At 47.8% G+C, this 18,217-nt stretch overlaps 4 protein-coding genes across 4 annotated transcripts, besides 4 other annotated features; 3 read left to right on the top strand and 1 right to left on the bottom strand.

The window, feature by feature from the left end:
- Nucleotides 1-1,906: 1,906 nt before the first annotated feature.
- On the top strand, nucleotides 1,907-3,553 carry PEX2_045170 (phosphatidate phosphatase App1 family protein; the record flags this gene model as incomplete). Its single annotated transcript, XM_016741792.1, has 2 exons — nucleotides 1,907-2,899; nucleotides 2,951-3,553. The coding sequence occupies 2 exons, from the start codon at nucleotides 1,907-1,909 to the stop codon at nucleotides 3,551-3,553; spliced, it is 1,596 nt and encodes a 531-aa protein (XP_016603494.1).
- A 1,247-nt stretch (nucleotides 3,554-4,800) lies between these two features.
- PEX2_045160 (putative nucleoside transporter) lies at nucleotides 4,801-6,345 on the top strand (the record flags this gene model as incomplete). Its single annotated transcript, XM_016741791.1, has 1 exon — nucleotides 4,801-6,345. One exon carries the CDS (start codon nucleotides 4,801-4,803, stop codon nucleotides 6,343-6,345), a length of 1,545 nt encoding a protein of 514 aa, XP_016603493.1.
- A 2,629-nt stretch (nucleotides 6,346-8,974) lies between these two features.
- Nucleotides 8,975-9,533: a sequence feature (Protein overlapping with rRNA (PEX2_045150, KGO62992.1) was converted to a misc_feature.).
- Nucleotides 9,534-9,614: 81 nt separating this feature from the next.
- Nucleotides 9,615-9,750: a sequence feature (Protein overlapping with rRNA (PEX2_045150, KGO62992.1) was converted to a misc_feature.).
- A 59-nt stretch (nucleotides 9,751-9,809) lies between these two features.
- Nucleotides 9,810-10,021: a sequence feature (Protein overlapping with rRNA (PEX2_045150, KGO62992.1) was converted to a misc_feature.).
- Nucleotides 10,022-10,392: 371 nt separating this feature from the next.
- Nucleotides 10,393-10,448: a sequence feature (Protein overlapping with rRNA (PEX2_045150, KGO62992.1) was converted to a misc_feature.).
- Nucleotides 10,449-13,139: 2,691 nt separating this feature from the next.
- Nucleotides 13,140-14,791, bottom strand: PEX2_045140 (purine-cytosine permease family protein; the record flags this gene model as incomplete). The annotated part of the gene is made up of 3 exons (XM_016741789.1): nucleotides 13,140-14,043; nucleotides 14,110-14,333; nucleotides 14,387-14,791. The coding sequence occupies 3 exons, from the start codon at nucleotides 14,789-14,791 to the stop codon at nucleotides 13,140-13,142; spliced, it is 1,533 nt and encodes a 510-aa protein (XP_016603491.1).
- A 1,102-nt stretch (nucleotides 14,792-15,893) lies between these two features.
- PEX2_045130 (uncharacterized protein) lies at nucleotides 15,894-17,311 on the top strand (the record flags this gene model as incomplete). The annotated part of the gene is made up of 6 exons (XM_016741788.1): nucleotides 15,894-15,985; nucleotides 16,042-16,108; nucleotides 16,176-16,322; nucleotides 16,375-16,436; nucleotides 16,486-16,783; nucleotides 16,847-17,311. 6 exons carry the CDS (start codon nucleotides 15,894-15,896, stop codon nucleotides 17,309-17,311), a joined length of 1,131 nt encoding a protein of 376 aa, XP_016603490.1.
- Between the last annotated feature and the right edge of the window lie 906 nt (nucleotides 17,312-18,217).

Genomic DNA, 18,217 nt, shown 5'->3' with positions numbered 1-18,217 from the left:
ACCAGGCAAGTCTCTGTGATTCTACATCTACTGTAAACCTATACACCAGTATACAGTTTATTGCTCATTGTCCGTGGAGGGAGGTTGTATTAAACCCCTTGTTTGAGCTAAAGTCAAAGAAAAAAAGGGCTAGAGAGGGAGCCGTTAAATTGTGATCTAAAGACAGATATGACTGCCTAGGGCTATTGCTTAAGTACATACATAGCAATAAAGCAAGCATGTTGCAATCTTATAAAGCTATGAAGAAACATGTAGTAACACTTCCCAATGGATCCCTCATACTCCATCCACAATGATAGATTAGCCCGTGAAACCCCTTGAGAATAGTCTGCAGATCCCTTAACGTGGAAGCACGATCGTTTCATTGGCGTGGTGGTACTTCGGGTCGAGCCCCAGAGATGTACACAGAAATCAGAAAATGCAAAGCGAGCCCAAGTGCTCAACCCAGCAAAACTTCCTTTTAGCGGGGATTTAATTTTTATTTTTCTGGGGAGCAACCAAATGCTAATCCACACATCCCGCTCACTTTAGATAGAATTGATCGGTCGGTGTTTGCTTGAATTTGATCTTCGAGAGCTTTGAAACGCCGTTGGGCCACTTCACTTGGCCCGCTCCTCGCGCTGCCACCTCCTGATGGAAGCATCTACTCGATCATACATGGCTTGTAAGTCGCGTTTGTCTTTCTCGGACTTGTAAATCGCAAATGTGGACACAGCCACTGCGGCAATGAAGAGATACATTAGACGGCCGTAAGTGAAGTGAGGTAGGTAGCTTGGGGATGCTGCGTGCGAGAAAAAGGGATTGATGAAGGGTAGAATTTTTCCGCGTCAATTTAGGTTGAGTGAATGAACTAACCATGGTGTAATTGAACTTTCAAAGTTGTATACCATATGAGTTTTGGCACATTTTGCATTTTATGGTTTCGGCCCCCGCATCGACGGTATTCTTATATTTTCTATTAGGGAAGTGTGCCAATCTATTCGTGTCTATGACCTGCCTGTTACCAAAGAAAATATTTCTCTAGGGCGGCGAGATCCATTTACTCAGGCAAATTGTTAATATCCTGTCCACGTGGACCTGCTTAGGTGGGTTGTCCCGAGGTCTACACATTGTCCTATAAGATAACCAGTACTCATTCCTCCATATCATATTCCGCTGGTTAGGAACGGCCATAAAGCCCTATGATATCGCTAGCACGGATAAATCTCTGCCCAAACGATAAATATCATATTTTTGTATTAGGTTGTTTGGGAAAGTTACAACATGCAAAGCATCATATCGTAAAATTACCAATACTTAGCACCATTAATATGCCTCATGCTATATAGTCAACGTAATCATGTTGAGACTGAAGGAGGCTTAATATAGCCTGCTTATCAGGACGTTCATTAAGAAAAACAAGATATGAAGCTTACTCTTTATACAACAATTCCGTGAAGCAAATTGGAGGTGGTCATCGTAAGAAACAACATGGGGTAATTTTTGCCCTAGTCAGGAAGCTACCGACAGAAATCTGCTCTTTCGCTCTGAATCCTCTTCAACTAAAAAATCTATGACACTTCGGGTATCGGGAATAAGCATATGTAGAGCGACCCTGCAACATACAAATAGGTACGATCGTCGAACATAATATCCGGGGACATCCTAATTGGGTCAAACATCAACAGTGCCCCACAATGACGTCGATGGATATTCCCTGTTAATTTCCCTTTTCAAGGCTTTGGGATCTTGTAGGACCTTGTTTACACCTTTTAAGTAGATTGAAGGCCGCAGAATTTGGTTTCGTAGAATTCTTACTCCGATAAACTCCCAAACATTTCATCATTTCCCTGCCAACTTGTTGTGTGGTTGCTTTGGGAGCGTTTTATTTAGAATTGTCCTGCAGTTTACAAACTACTTGGAAACAATGAGATATATTCCTGCATATGCCCTGGCACAGGCCTCACTTCTATCAATTGCCTCTGCTTCCCCCGCTCCAACTGCTTTCGCCAACAATGTTGCCCCGCCCGACCCCGTCATTACACCTTCCCCGGTCGAACATAATCCTTCTCCCATCGTTGGCCGAAACATCTTGAGCGATGTTGAATCTGATGTCGGAAATGTCCTGTCTGACCTTGGGTCTGGCCTACCTTCGTGGGTCGCATCTGGAGTGCCCAACTTCTTCCAGGGTTTCCCGACTGGAGACGCAGTAGTGAGCTCCCTCGGATTGGACAGCTCCGAATTGAAAGCATTACCAACCAATGTGTTGAATATCGATCCATATGCCAACTGGACCAACTCAGGTTGGAACGTTCGCTTCCACGGAAATGTCTATAAGCAGCCAAACACCTCTGTCTCAAAGTTGAATGACTTGGCCGATATCTTTCTCGTCAACACTAGCATCTCGGACCTTCCCAAATCCCAGCAGGCCCAGGCACGTAACCTGACTGCCGAAATTTTCGTTGTGCAGCAGCCAGAAGTTGCTGTGAACAAGATCCATCTCAAGCCTGCAGCGAGTCAGGGATCCAGCGGACAGCCAGGCGGCGGTGGATCATCCAACACCACAGGTGGTACGCAAGATATCACCCTGCCTTATAACACAACAGTCGAGGGTGATTTCGACACCTTTGTCCCGATTGATAGCAATGGTCTTACTGCGGGAAATGAAACCTCCGCAATCCAGAGACTGGACACTCATGTCGAGGGCGCAAGTATCGGAAATTCTACCGCCTATCTTGTTCCTCCAACCGGACTCACCATTATTTCTGACATCGATGATATTCTGCGCGTCACCAAGATCTACCAACCAGAGCAAGGATTACTCAATTCTTTCGCTCGTCCATTCACGGCTTGGGAGAACATGCCGGAAATTTACCGCAACTGGTCCACCAGCCTCCCCGATACCCATTTCCACTACCTTGTAAGACTCCTCTGCTTTCTCTGTTATTCAACACACTAACAGTCATTTCAGACCACCACCCCCGAACAGATTACCAGAAACTACATGGAGTTCATCTACACCAATTACCCGGGAGGCTCTTTTGACACCCGTCCTCTCAACTTCAGCGACGTCTCTGCCACTCTATCGATCCGCAAGTTCCTACTACAAAAGATCTTTGAAACCTTCCCCAAGCGCAAGTTTGTCCTGGTGGCAGACACCAGCAACAGCGACGTCATGCGCGACTACCCAAAACTGGCCACCGACTTCCCCAATCAAGTCCAGTGTATCTTCCTCCGCAACACCTCGGCAACCGATCCGGGCGACAAGTTCCCATACGACACCTCCGGATTCAAGGGAATAAAACAATCAAAGTACATGTTCTTCCTGAACTCAGCGGACCTGACCAACTTGGATATTGCGAGCGGACACTGCTATAATCAGTCGATTCCCCAGAACCTGACGTTCGGCTACCAGGGACTGCCACTTGGATCGGGGGCTACCCCAACTTCAGTCAACGGGTCGGCAAACCACACCGGAGCTGCTAGCGGAGTGTTAACCAAGGAATCGGCTGGTGCGCAGGGTCTCATGGCATTGATCGCAGCGATGTTGACAGCCTCCTTTATGTTTTTATAGAATCATGTAATTACGAGTCAATTTACGAACTAAATGGACAATTTAATGAAAGTCTTTTGTGGCCTATATCTATTCTATCTTCCACTCCCAGATGTAATCTGATACCCACATGCATAGGGTGAGGAAAACAAGGCTTCTTGTCCGCCCAGCTGTTCTTCAGCCTGTGGCTCTCATGGCCAGAAATTGCCGCCGGGGAACTATCAAGTTTGAGGTTTCCAGTACCGTTAACAATAACCATCAAAGGACCTTCATCAACCACAGGTCTCATTGCCAGTGAAGTCATAGGGGTATGTTGGGTATTTTTCGTGTATGGGTACGTAAGTCCAGGTGTCTCAGTTGCATTCTTCTTTAAATTTTGGGCCAGGAGATTCGGATCGGTATGTGTGGGAACTGATAGATAAAAAAAATTGAAAAGCGAAAAAGCCGTTCCTCTGTCGCTGTCGCGCTAACCTTCAGACTAACCGGGCGTTGTACTTCGTACCAAAATTACAGACCCTCGCAAGCGAGAGGGTCCGTATCTTTTGAAAGAAACTTACAGGGGCCGGTTGATGTGGCGGAATGACACTTCTGCCTCAGGCATCAATAGTATGCAAACCCTGCAAAGCAGCCACCACGTGCCGTGTTCGTATCACATGCCCTCACCCATGGGATAGGGTGAGATTTGCTTAACCGAGCCAAGCATCTGGGCAAGGCTTATCTGTTCAGAGGTTACACATTCACACGCAAAAATCTGTCGCACTGCTCTTCAATGGCAATAAACCTTTCTATCAGATAAATTCGAACTGTCGGGGACTTCCGGACCCACTAAAAAAATATAAATCCAGGAAAGCCCTAAGAGCTAATACCTCTCCATACATTGGATGTAACTAATAAGAGGCATAGTAATATAGATTCACCTCGTGGGTTGTACGCCTAATTCTCTTTAAATTTTTCGATAAGCGGAAACCGTCGGTGACCACCCAATAACTAAGGGGCCCGTGTGGCGTGAGTTGGTAGGAAATATCAGCCGAAAGGAACATGATATTTAGACTAGGCAGTTACATGGAGCCAATGTAACGATTCCGATAACTATCAAATTGGGAAAGAGCGCCAGGGTGGAGTTGGGAAAGGTTTTCCCATACAAGCCTTATCTTTTTCCCCACACCCACCCGTGGACGGACGGTCTTGAAAATTCTACGATTCCCCAGGTGCACACAGAGTTCTTGCACCTTGTTTTTTCTACTGCTTTTCTCAATCCACTAGGAATCATGGCCTATGATCCGGAGAAAGGTCTTGCGACAGTCCAGCACCCCGCTGAAAAACATAGTTCACCTGAGGTGCTTTCAGTTGACGATGCGCCCCCTCACGAGACCGGTATCCTGGCTAGGATTCGCGCCCTGGAGGCTAGGCTGGATAAAAAACTCGGTATAGAATCCGATGCCATCGAGCGCAAGCGCGCTGAAGACAAAAGAGAGGTCCATTGGGTGGAGGAGATATCAATGGCGGCGCTGTGGGCGAGTGGCACGATGAACACCTCCTGCTTTGCGACTGGTTTCCTCGGCTGGGAATTTGGCCTGACCATGAAACAATCCATCCTCATTACCATTTTCGTTTCCATCTTGGCTGCCTCGCTGAGTGGGTTCTGTGCGACCTTTGGCGCCGTGACTGGTTTACGTCAAATCAGTGTTAGTCGGTACAGCTTTGGTTGGTGGCCTAATAAGCTGGTCGCCTTGCTGAACGGTATCCAACAAATGGGATGGGCTGCCGTCGCATGTATTACTGGAGGTCTTGCGTTGACGGCAGTCTCCGATGGTCACGTCTCTTTGATTCTTGGAATTGTTATCTTGGCTGTCGTGGCCCTGTTGATTTCTTGCGTCGGGTTGAAAGCCATTTTGATTTACGAGAGATGGGCATGGATGGTCTTTTTGGTCATTTTCCTGATCATCTACGGCGAGACCGGTGAATATGCAGACAATTCGGCCCCGGCTACCGTGACTGGTTCCAATCTCGCCGGTGCTATTCTTAGTCTCATGGCCGTTGTTTACGGATCTAGTGCCTCGTGGTGCACAATGGCTAGCGACTACTATGTCCACTATCCTGCCAACACGAGTCGTTTGAAGGTTTTCGTCATGACAACCTTCGGTATCTCGATTCCCACCTCGATCGGCATGGTTGCTGGATGCATGGTCGCATCCGCTTTAAACACGAAGCCCGAATGGTCTGCCGCATACGATCAGGGTATTGGCTATCTCATTCAAGAGATGCTTCACCCTCACGGATTCGCCAAGTTCCTTCTTACTCTCCTCGTCTTGTCTGGTATCAACGTCAACGTCATCAGCATTTACAGTTCCGCTATCTCCTTCCAGCAACTTGCTCGACCCTTCGCTCGCATTCCTCGATCTCTCTGGACATTGTTCTGTTTCGCTTGTATCCTCGGTTTGTCAATTGGTGGTCGGCAAAAGCTGAACGAATACCTCCAAAATTTCTTGAGTCTGCTGGGATACTGGTGCACAAGTTATGCCGTTATCCTGTTCCAGGAACATTATATCTTCCGCAAGGGCAACTTTGACAACTATGATCTCGAAGGATGGAACGATCCGGCTAGGCTTCCGTTGGGAATTGGCGCGAGTGTGGCGTTTGCTCTTGGGGTTGTGGCGTGGTGCTTGGGAATGGATGAGACTTGGTTTATCGGTCCCCTTGCTGCGACGATTGGAGACGCCGGTGGTGATGTTGCCAACGAATTTACATTCGTTGTGACGGCTGTGGCTTATCTACCAGCAAGATACTTGGAGCTCAAGTACTTCGGTCGATAAATTGTGCATGTAGAACTGGAGGTTCGCTTGTGCCAATATTACCCTTCCTAATGTTTTATCTTTCCACCACTCTATAGTCATATCGACGATATAGCTTTAATAATATGTACATCTTGAGTACATGGGATTAGCCAAAAATCAGTCTTCCGGCTTTTCGTCAATCACCACCTATCTCGATTCCTTCAAAAATACCCCTTAAAACTGCACATGTACCGGATAATCCCTGGCACTCGAGACCTTTCCCTTTCCGTTTTAGTGCTCACCTCTTGCCGCTTTTTAACCACTGAGTAAAATTGAGCACGCCCCTAGGTACCCTGACTTAATCACCGATTCATTACATAATCAGCATGACTGCTCACTGATCATCACCTGATCATCCCATTTAGATCGCCCATCAAAAAAGGACGGGCGTAGTCAATATGACCGTTCATCCTAGCGGTCTCAATCCTATCCAAGTAAAAAAATCTCACAGTGGGGCTATTCAATTGACCTATCAATTTCTTATTTCAACCCACGAATGAGAAAATCAACTTTGGCGAAAACATCCTTGCCTCCACAATTGGTTGTGCTCTCAGTTGCTGGAATCAGCCATTCGAGGTATTTCCCCCCCACGATGCGCGCAATATCAATGATCTCTAACTCCCTTTCTTAGGTACTCCGAGTGGAGATGCAATCAATGAAGAATGATCCCACTAGGCCAGCGTCACCAAATATTGTGTCAACATTCAAACACATAATTACAACCTCGGGCTTGAAGGGCTTGTTCCGCGGTGTGGTCCCGCGCATTGGAGTTGCTGCGTGGACCACAATTTGTATGGTTGGATTTGGCGACACGGTCAAAGAGATGGTGAGCCGAAAATGAACTTTTGGGTAAAAATCGCTTTATAACACGGTGACTTTTGGTTGCTTCATGTAAATTACTCCCCACACCCTAGAAATTAAAGCGTTAAAAAAGAGAATGACAGCCAATTGCAAGGTTACAACTAGGAGTCACAAAAAAAAGACAAACAAAAACATACAACAGTGAGGATTCGCTGGTAGTGACCTGCCCCACTAGAACGACACCCTTTGTCTGATAGATTTCAGGTCTTCAGTGCAAGTGAGGTGCCCAGGTGACTGTTTCTGTCTCTTTGCACAACGATACACGCGTCCGTCCTCTCGGGCCATATAGAAAGTCTCGTTGGGTGCTCTCGGTTCGTTCGTCAATGCTAATATATACCGCGCCCTACAGGAATACATACCGTCTACAAAGTCTGGAAACAGCTGCTATGAAATGGGTTCTGTTGGAGCCATATTATTCGATGGTTAGCGGCTATGCCTCAAATAACATTTGAAAAGACAGCAAAAAAGACAAGAAGAAGAACATATAGGAAGTACCTAGAAATTATCAGAAAGAGGGCAACCGGGGAAGTCGTCGCAATGTCGCCAGATTTAATTGACAGAATGTATGTCTCACTTCTTCGCGTTGTCGGTCGAGATCTCTCTCTGCGGGCCGACCGTGTCTCTCAAAGGCTCTCATGAGTATCACCATTGTCCCTATAGGATACTCTGACTGTTTTTCACTAACCAAGCTTGTGAACCTGATTTTGCAGCCCTCTCGAGCACCCGTGGCTACCTAGTTATGCCTTGATGAGTTCGTCGAGGGTCGTAGCTAGACTGAATACGCCGTCTAGATGATACAAAAGGATAAATATCCTAGTCAGGGCTGCCCGTTGCTTCCAAGGTTTGATTGAACGAGGTTCCAACCCAGGCCAGTCCATGGCACCCCCAACCGACGTTGTTCGGCCTGCTGCGCCATAATATGTGTCTTCCTCGTGTTTGTCTCGTGACGTTCCGTCTTCGATATTGTCCTCATTCAAGTTTGTTGGGCGTCTCGCAATATCAGAGGGTGTTCACGTTCAGAGGCGTCCGGTCTCCTGCCTCGGCGATCCCACAAACACCGGAGGACAAGCCCAGCTTCAGTCTCGAGTAAGACTCGAGTTAGAACTCATCAGATGGTTTCATAGCCCATTTCCCTCTGGTTTGCATGCAGCGAACGGGCGTCGTCAACCGCGGAAACTCTGCGGCCCGCCCCCTGTTCCGGGTGGGGTTATCCATATGCATCGCAGTGGAGACCAACGGCCTACATACTACAACATGAGGGGCGTCAGCACACGTCTTCCAGTATTTTAGCCCCGAGCCGTGTGTTGGAGGCGCAGAGAGGAGATCCCCACTTGGAGCATGAGGTATTTGTTCGATTGGTCTCGTAGTGAGGGGGGGGGGGCGGGCAACTTCGACGAAGGCTCCACTGCGCTTACATTCTCGTAATCGCTACGCCAATCACCCGTAACTAAGGACTTATAGCTCGTTCAGAGTCGCGATTTGAGTCTGTCCGACGACTGACCCCGATTTCGTCTCGGTAGACAATTCTGCTGGCAACGAAGTTTCGAAGACATTTTACTAAACAAAGCGCCAACTAATATCACCCACCGCAGTGGTGACCTTATGGTTAAGACTACGACGGTATCTGATCGTCTTCGATCCCCTAACTTTCGTTCCCTGATTAATGAAAACATTCTTGGAGAATGCTTTCGCAGTAGGCCCATACTGAAGAAAAAATGGAGACCGTCAATGCTAACGTTCAGACAGATCATTGTGCCTTCTTGGCCTCCGCCTGTTTCGCTCTTCGGCGCTTCAGGGCCTCCGGGGTATATTCGGTGTCAAGGACGTAGTCCCACCAGCGGAAGCTGCTTGCATAGTTCCCAATGAATTTCTCATGGTGAAGGTCGTGATGATCAGCACCAGCCCAGAAAGGCAAGAAATGGTGAAGACTCCATGGGAATTCGTAGCCACTATGGGCATCGATGGCCTGGAACAAGCGTAAGATAATCCAGACATACATAGTCAGAATATGCAAGTGACCGGTAACAGCACACCAGATAATCGGGCAGCTGACGGTTCCGAAGCCGAGAATCATCACTTCAATAGGAGAAGCATATTCGGCGGCCAAGCCGAATGGTGCGGAATACTGATGGTGGATTTTGTGAATAGCCTTGTAGAGTGGACCCCAGTGAAACGCTCGGTGGAGAAAATAGTGCCAAGTGTCTTCCATCACGAAAAAGATTGCAATCTGATATACCATACTCCAGAGAGTTGGGAAAGGAATCGAGGTTGATAGACCGAAGTACTGCGCCATTGGGTGGAAAAGCCTAGAAGAGCCGTTAGTACTCAATCGGGCCCGAGAGGCAAACGGCAGTTAGAATACCACTCCGTCGAGGGCATAAACATACCAGATTTGAGGAAGTTCGACGGTAAAGTGGCTCAGAAGCACAAACTTGGCACAATCCCATTGCTCGCGTAATGAAGGTACTTTGTTCTGAAGTAGGATATTAGTTTCGATGGCGGGGGGAATTGGGTGGATTTCGGCTAGTGTGAGGTGTTCGGCGTTCGACTTACACTTTGAATCTTATAGCTCTTGAACAAACCCAGCGTGTCGATGAAAATCCACGGAAGACAGCGGCCGAAGTAGAACAACTCGTGCACGGCGAAGGACATGATACCGGTAGCCAGGACGTCATTCTGTATCCACGCATACCATGCAACCCACAATCTCTCCGGCACGCTCAGGTGGACATTGGCTTTGGTGATATCCTCATATTGGCCCCAATAGGTGCCGGGGGGCAGCACGGTAGAATTCCTAGCAGAACAAGAGTCAATATGCGACCAATTCCAAAAAAGAGCGCAATTCAACCAATTGGTTGCAAAAAAGCGGGGGATAGACGCACATTGTGGCTCTAAGCAGGTCTTGAATATGAAAGAAGAAGCAGATGCTGGGAGAACGAGAAGGTTGAAAAGGAGTATAAAAGAAAGGATCTGTGGATGTGGAGACGATGTGGGGCTCGGATGGCCATCGGCCCGTCTGTGGCCTGACTTTTGGGTTCCGGCGCCCGGTATTGAAACCAGTACCGGGAACTTACCATACTTACAAGTTATGATTGGTCTACAGACGCTTTATGAAGTCGTTCACCCGGGAACCCGTAATTACCGTAAGATACTGATTGCACATACGCGTCCTCTAACTGGTGACTGTTGACTGCGGCTAAAGTGACTTGGGGTGGGCCCATTGGACCCTCAGTTGCCGAGTGACGTGTGGAAATGACCGTCATACGTTATTCAACTCTCCGCCATAGAGAGATTCTACTGTATGTGAATCGCAAAGGTCAGGTAGATTCGAACTTCGAACGTCCGGGCCTGTCCAAATTTGCGTTTCCCAGGCGTTGTCCTGACCTACTACCCTTGAGACTGCTTTCCTTCACACATTTCATTGACTTGAGATTTATTAGATTGGACCATTCTACTTCACACCCATGTTCGACACGCTCGGGCTGGGTGTGTCATCTGGAATATTTGTAGCAATTATCGCTGGGTGTTCTCTGCTTCCGATCATAGCAATTCAATTCACCGCAACTCGCGCGGATAGACGTTGAGTGTTGAGGCAATTCTTGTTTCCAGACCCAAGGTTATGAGTTCTTTCTTGCTTTTTTAGATTTATTTGCCCACGGATCCCTATATACGTTAATCAGACCAATATATCAATAGACAATGAACCGATTGTTTGTCCATAGAAAGGCAGGGTAAATAAATTAGATAGTGTAAATAACGGATAACATTTTTATTGTCTACCGAGCGGGAACAACGGCGGGCCCACACCCGAGCCCCCAACCCTGAATAATAAATTATCCACTTATGACGTGATAAAGCCGTTCTTGTCGGTGTATTCCGTATTGTAAATGTAGGGGTCCAATCAATGGTATTCAACTCTGTATTTCTATATCCAATATCCTGGCAATTTATACTATCCCTGATTACAAAAGAAATATTACAGCATTTGGGGATTTATTAATCCTCCGGTATGCCGACGTATAACTATGCGCCGACAGTTCTTCTGAGCCTTTCCTTTCAGGCCGCCAATTGATCCTGTCTGTGGATCAGAGCGCTCAGGGGCGTGCTCAGTTGTACTCTATAAGCAAAAAGCGGCATGGTCTGAGCACTAGAACGGAAAGGGAAAGTCAAGATTGGCAGAGGAAATCAAGTACATAGATTTCATTTCAAGAGGCCAAATTACAGAAATTTCGAAATATTGAAATCACATTTTGCCTTCCCTAGCTGGGAGGTTCGGTGCGGACTTAGCAAACAGAAAGTGGGCGCTGAGGTTATTGAGCCCATCCCACGTGGAGCCAAATTCCGGCAAATTTTGGTAATTCAACCACAAAAATTTTCCTAAGCATGGTATTTTAATACATAATATATTCGTGTGAAGCAGGCAAATGCCTTCCAAATGCCGAAGAAAAGATTACCGAAGGGAGAAGGCTACGCAGTCGACGGTCATGTCGAGCTCCTGGAAGTAGAGGAACAAACCCATCAACAGAAAGCTGAAGCAGCTGCGCAGTCAACGCACACTTACATACTTGTCGATGGAAGTTAAACCTGTCATTGATAAACGAGACATCGAACATAGGCGATTTTCTATTCTCGCGTTTTGTACGTATCCACGTATTCATGTAACTACTTATCATCATGAACAGACACGGTGATCCTAAATTAGCACAACCAGATTATCACCCAGTTCACCACCCTCAGTTTGGCTGTGAGAGCCCTCATATATGTGATCGTGTGGTCTAAGCATGTTGTGTTCAGTCACGCTGCAAAAAAGGCTATTCCCGATGTATGCGAAAGCTTGAAATGAATAATCAATAATCAGCTTCTAAGGTTTATAGTATTGAACAAAAACACACTGGGAAATGGCTACCCTGGTCAAGAGAAATGTTTTTTATATGGGCTGGCAAGCGGGAAAGTAGGATTTGCGGTTAGAAAGTGCTGGGGGCTGGTAATTAAATCTGTTTATTGACCAAATTGCATGGGAGAGAGAGGGAGGTGGTAACTTCAACCTCAGTTGAGCAGATTGTTCATTTGGTCAAATCTACGCTCCACTCTCCCTGCCATCACATCTTCAGTCACCGTAAATACTTCCCCTCCCCCCATTTTCTACCAGACATGAGGAACAAGACCGACCCATTCCAGGATTCCCGCAATCTATTCACATAATCAATATATATCAAAGCTTTGAGGCACAGAGACACATACATCAAACAAAAATTGGAAGATATACACGATGTGAGTGCACAATCTGTCGATTAGTAGCCTTGGAGTCTGATATAGAACTACATACGGAGCGATGCGAGAAGCGAGCACGAGACCATCTTCTGCTTACTTTCAGCAGTTCTCGGCTAGCCCTCGCCCAGAAAGAATGTGTACGTCTTGTGCATTGCGAGCTGATAGTTGATGGCTTTTATTTGCATTTGACCTATTTGCTCCTTCGCGTTAAATATGGAAAATCGACTGCCGGTTCTTTAGGGCCGTGCGCCTTTCGGGCTGACACGCTTAAACCAGTGTTACTCACTGATTGGACACTGAGTATCACTGAGTAATCAGAGAGCATCCAATGAGCACTCACTGAGCACTTACTAAGTATCAGTCATCCTGCACGTGACTGATCTAAGCATGATCACTGATCTGAGCCCGTGCTGACATCTACTCAGTGAGCCTGAGCCTGAGTACCCTCATAAAAGCGGCGGTAGCTCAAATAGGAAAGCCCCACCCACCAGGGAATATCTGGTACGTATAGGTGCATATATACAAAAATTGCAACCGGAGCCAGCCATTACTTCTTCAGAAAATGATCACTGGCTATGGGTATGGCACTCAATTTACTTCATCTAATTTACATATTGAGACAGCCCATCGAATTTAAGCCTTTAACGATTGAACTTCTTCAGCTCCAGCCATCGTAATCCCGGATATACCACCATGGCCCACGCCGAGCCAACCCAAATGCCGAGATCCGACCCATCATCGCCAACCATCTTTGCAATTGGGCCGGCAAAGTATACCTCGTTCATAGAAACAATAGAACCAGCCCAGCCGATCAAGAATGCTGCCAGTGCAGCGAGACCAAGAGGTAATTTAGAGCGATCGGCCCAATCCTCCCAATCAAAGCCCCTCGATGGGCGGAAGATGAAATGTTCTTCCAGGGCAATTACAAGGTAGATGCAAACCCAGTAGCCCATCAAAGCGAGCCAATTCTCGAAAATGGCAGATAGGCTATTCTGACCCGCCAACGCGCAGATAAGGTAGATAATGACACCTAAGCAGGTCCAGACCCACCGGGGAATCTTGGCTGGGTAGCGGCCTAGCATCTGGAAGCCCAAGGAGGCGGAGTAAGTTCCCGCGACATTGTTGGCGATCTGACCTAGGGAAACTAGTACTCCCAAGAACTTGCCGAAGTCGCCGAGTCCGTTGTAGCCGGCGAGGATCAAAGCACCGGAGGAGATTCCGTCTGCAGCTTCCCAATCGGGATTAGTCGCCACGCCCGAGCCGAGGCCGACACCAAGCAAGTTGGCAAAGGTCAAGGACAGACCAACACCGAGGAAGGTCATGATGAACGTTTTCGACTTCTGCGTGTTGGGGGGGAAGTAGACATAGAAGTCCGCACCGGCAGGAGCCCAGGCGACGGACGAGGATAGGCAGAGAGAGAAGAAGGAGAGGCGGTTGCCGGCGATTGTTTGCGGCGAACCCGTAGAGACGATCGAGGTGTCAAACTTGGGGCCAGCGCTGCCAACAAGGACAAAGGCGGCGACGAACTGAGGGACCCAGGCCCATCTATCAACGATTCGGTTAGTAACTCACTTGTGCTAAATCGATCAATTATGAGGTGAAGATGCGTACCGCTCATAGATATGGAATACCCGCATGCCAAAGAGGACCACGATCCAAGTAATGACCACGACGATAACCACGCCTACAGACACGGTCATGTTGTTTCCAGCCACGGCAGAGAGGACTTGTCCTCCCACGATGCTGTCGACCATACCATATCCCAGCATGATCACAATATTCAACAAAGCGCATATCTTGCTAGGGTAATATCCCATGAAATACCGAGCCACGACCTGATTGCATCAGTATACTGGTTGATACGAACGCGATTAAGTAAAAGTCATACCATAGTTCTGTTCCCGCTGGCTGGGCCAAAAGTCCCCATATATGCGACACCTGCAGCACCCAGCAGAGCGCCGAAGGTGGCACAGAGTGCCGAGTCGACAAAGCCCAGCCCGTAGCTTGACGGACCGAGCATACCGACGGCAATGTTGTTCGCCGTGATGTTAACACTGAACCACATCAGAGCCATCTGCATATAGTCCGCCGACGTTACCCTAGGCTTGCGCTCATCGAGCGGGACACGCTCAATACCGCGTGACTCGAAGAAATCCAGCTGGCCTAGCCGGGCATTAAACCGCTCGAACACATTTTTCGGCGGGTGCAAGGATGAGCTTGGCCCCGACGATGGCGATTTAATTAACTTCTCAGGGTGAGTATTCTTCTCTTCATCTCCCACGGATCGCTCCATGATGTTTTGAGGAGAGCGGGAGTATGCAGATTAGGAGCTTGAGAGAACTCGACCAGGGCGATCGGATACAGAATTGGAAAAACTTCACACTTTCAGAAGGACATAAAGAGAGTTTTGCTAGCACATGATCCTTGTCAAAGCTAAGGAATTTAAATAAATGATTCTCTCAGCCGATGTAACGACAGCCGGAGATGGTGTTGCGCTTGTATAGTGGCAGACCCTTAGCGCACGTTAGTACATCCCTGACCGCTATTCTTATCCTGTCATTCCTACCTCCACACGTGGAATGTAAGCACTAGCGTGTAAAAATTCAGGAATTCTAGCGTGAAGAAGTGGTGTGATGTACTGTGCAAAATGCTAAATGATAACTTTGGAAGTTCTTCTGAGCTCCGCACGTTCCGGTGCTTGGTCCCCCACCATGTACCATGCTTAGCAGCGCCACTAGGCTTATGCTAATCCACAAACGGCCAGCCGTTGTCCACAGTTAATTTACACATTCGCATCCACGCGTCTGACACATTTCGGCCGGGATACCTTGCATTTTATTCGCTAGCCCCAATATTCTCTCCACCTTCGGGCTTCATCAAAGAGGGGCAACACAACCTACACGGCGAGAGACCGACGCCAACAAGACGTTCGCTACTCAAGCCGGGGTACAAAGCCCAAACGCCCAGGCTGGAATCTTGCCCCTCGGCATCATCGGGAAATCTATGGAATGGGCTGTGATATCGAAACTTGCTCATTGGCAGCGTTACTCCCAATCCTCCTCATTGGTGGATTTATCTCAGACCGTCAGCCCCCTGTCAATATGAGGCCGTTGACTATCATTATGTGGGTCGCAATCTCCAGACAAGATATAATGCGGGCAAAAGTACGACCGTTTCACCACTAAGCCACACTAAAACTCACGGTCTCTAATTATGGCTAGACGGGCTATTTCTTGGTTTGACATATCATAATCGCAACGGTCACGATCGTTCCGCTCCAATGGACGAGATGCGTGCTACCCCTTATTCTACAGGCCTGAAAATGTCTGCTACACACTTTAAGATTCCCATGTAGCCCAGCCTTGGACGGTCAACCACCCATACATACACACAACATGTCAAGTCAAGGCGGTGGTTCGACACATGACTTGATTGTCGAGTCATGGATTATGTACGGCGTGGGAATCTTGTTCTTTATTGTGCGACTGTTGGTGTATTCTTCAGACTCGGTTGCTATTGAATTTGTCGCTGATTGGATCGCAGTTATGCTCGATACAAGCGTCTGAAGTTCCACTTTCAGGTGGAGGACTATTTGATGTTTTTGGCAATCGTACGGATTAACGGGCTCCGAGTCTACCCCTCGTGATCGTATGAGGCTAACTGTGTGTCTCATGTAGATCTTCTATACTGCATTTGTAGTCACGAATATCGAGATCACCAAATACGGAAGCACCTTGTACGAACCAGGCCAATTTGAGACATTCACTGCCCATGACATCCAAGAACGAGTCTTGGGATCGAAGATCGAATTTGCTTCGGAGCATGTGAGTCGTCCTCGACAAGCTGCAAATATCTATCCCTAACTCACCTTTTCAGTGCCAAGTATGCACGGTCTATTGTCTGAAGGCCTGCATGCTATTGGTATATTTTCGAATTACGTGAGTTAAGCTCAAGCAGTTCGCACGCTCAAAAACTGATACACTGTAGATCGAACCTCAAGCAACATCACTGGGTCAAGGCATGCGCCCTATATACCGCCCTTGGATGGCTGGCCACCGAATTGACCTTGTTCTTGAACTGCCACCCCGTATCCGGATACTGGACACTGCCGCCGCCTCAGCGCGAATGCGCTACTTATTTCAACTTCGAGATTGTACAGGCAGTCTTCAACATCAGCTCGGATATTGCGATTCTGTTTGTGGTGCTGCCCATCCTGTTTCGAGCGCGTATACCGTGGCGGACTAAGCTTCCGATTGTGGTGGTATTCTCAATGGGTATTGTGGTAGTAAGTTGTCTATATTTTCCCATCCCAACCGGAAATCCGCCCGAGAGTGCTAATGAATGACAGATTCTCTGTGCCATCATTTCCAAAATATTCACCTTCCGCAACATTTGGGACACGAGTTACCAATTCTGGTATCTTCGTGAAGCCTCCATCGGCGTCTGGGTAACCAATGCCCCCTTCGTATGGTCCTTGGCCCGCTCAACCCTCAACTTCCTGAAGTCAACATCGAACCCAACGAAAGCCACACCCCAGTACGGCTCAAGTGCACCTGGGGCATCTGTCAGTCGGGCCCGGCCAGGAGCAGTAACTCGAACATCTCGCGCACTAAGCAGAATCTATGACATGGAACCTATCAGTGGAAGTGAAGAGGGTATAATTGAGATGGAGGATGGGAATAGAGCCGCACATACACCAGCCGCGTCGATCGACGACAGCATGCCCTCAGCCTTAGAATGGGGTCAACCGTCCCACCAGGAGCAGGAAGGCCATATTTGGAAAACGACCGAGATTACTATCCAGAAGAGCTAGATGGCTGGGGTCGAAGGGTTAAATCATCTAGTATGCATCAAAGAGCTGTCTAGTACGATTGGGGCCCTACCCACAGCTATAAACACGGTGTAGTAGGTTAATCCTACAGCCATCAAAAGTTCTTCTAGGTCAGTCTTAGCATCGAACTTCAACCACGGCGGAGGAGAGGTGGCTTTTGTTATAAGCCTAGCACATAGGAGAGAATAGGGGGTGGCCGTAGGGCACGGTTCCTTTGTGCGGAATGCCCCCCCTTCGTATGTTCCATACCAAGTATGGTATAGGTTTCTCGTGGTTTTTTGAGGTCTTCCACGGGAGTCGCGTTATCCCCGGTGGAGTGACACAGAATTGTAACCTACACGGTCTCCACGTACAATGAAAGTACCATCTGTACATAGCTGAAGGAAGTCTGCATAGTGCCCAAAGTCTCCAGTGGGAGCTACCTAAGTCTATAATTGAAATATCATGATATCATCATCCAGAAGAACTAGACAACAAACTTGAGGTATATATTTGTTTGACAGTTTATCGGCCTTATAAACGCCAAGGTTTTGGGCTATGCAAAACTGGGGCGAACTGAGATATTTCCGGGTTTTCTGGGGCCCCCGTGACTAGGCTTAGGTTCTGGATCAAGACATTCGACCCAAAATTGATTATTGGAGATCTAGTCTCGCCCGATCCCCCAAAGAGGGAATATTAGGAGCCCTTAGAACACCACGTCGAAATTTATTTGGCTACTAGTGGTGCAAAATTTCCTGTAAGAGGCATCACGTAGAGTAATGAATCGGCTTTCATAAGTTGTTCTGCGGAGCTAGTCTTCCGCACGACCCAGTAAACCACAGTCTGGGTAACCTAGTACTGTGTCTGGGGCCCCAAATTGGGCCCCAAATTAAACAAACACGCTAATTA

This window comes from Penicillium expansum (assembly GCF_000769745.1).
Source record: "Penicillium expansum strain MD-8 chromosome Unknown contig145, whole genome shotgun sequence".
Classification (NCBI taxonomy): domain Eukaryota; kingdom Fungi; phylum Ascomycota; class Eurotiomycetes; order Eurotiales; family Aspergillaceae; genus Penicillium; species Penicillium expansum.
This window is presented reverse-complemented; position numbering and strand designations above follow the sequence as displayed.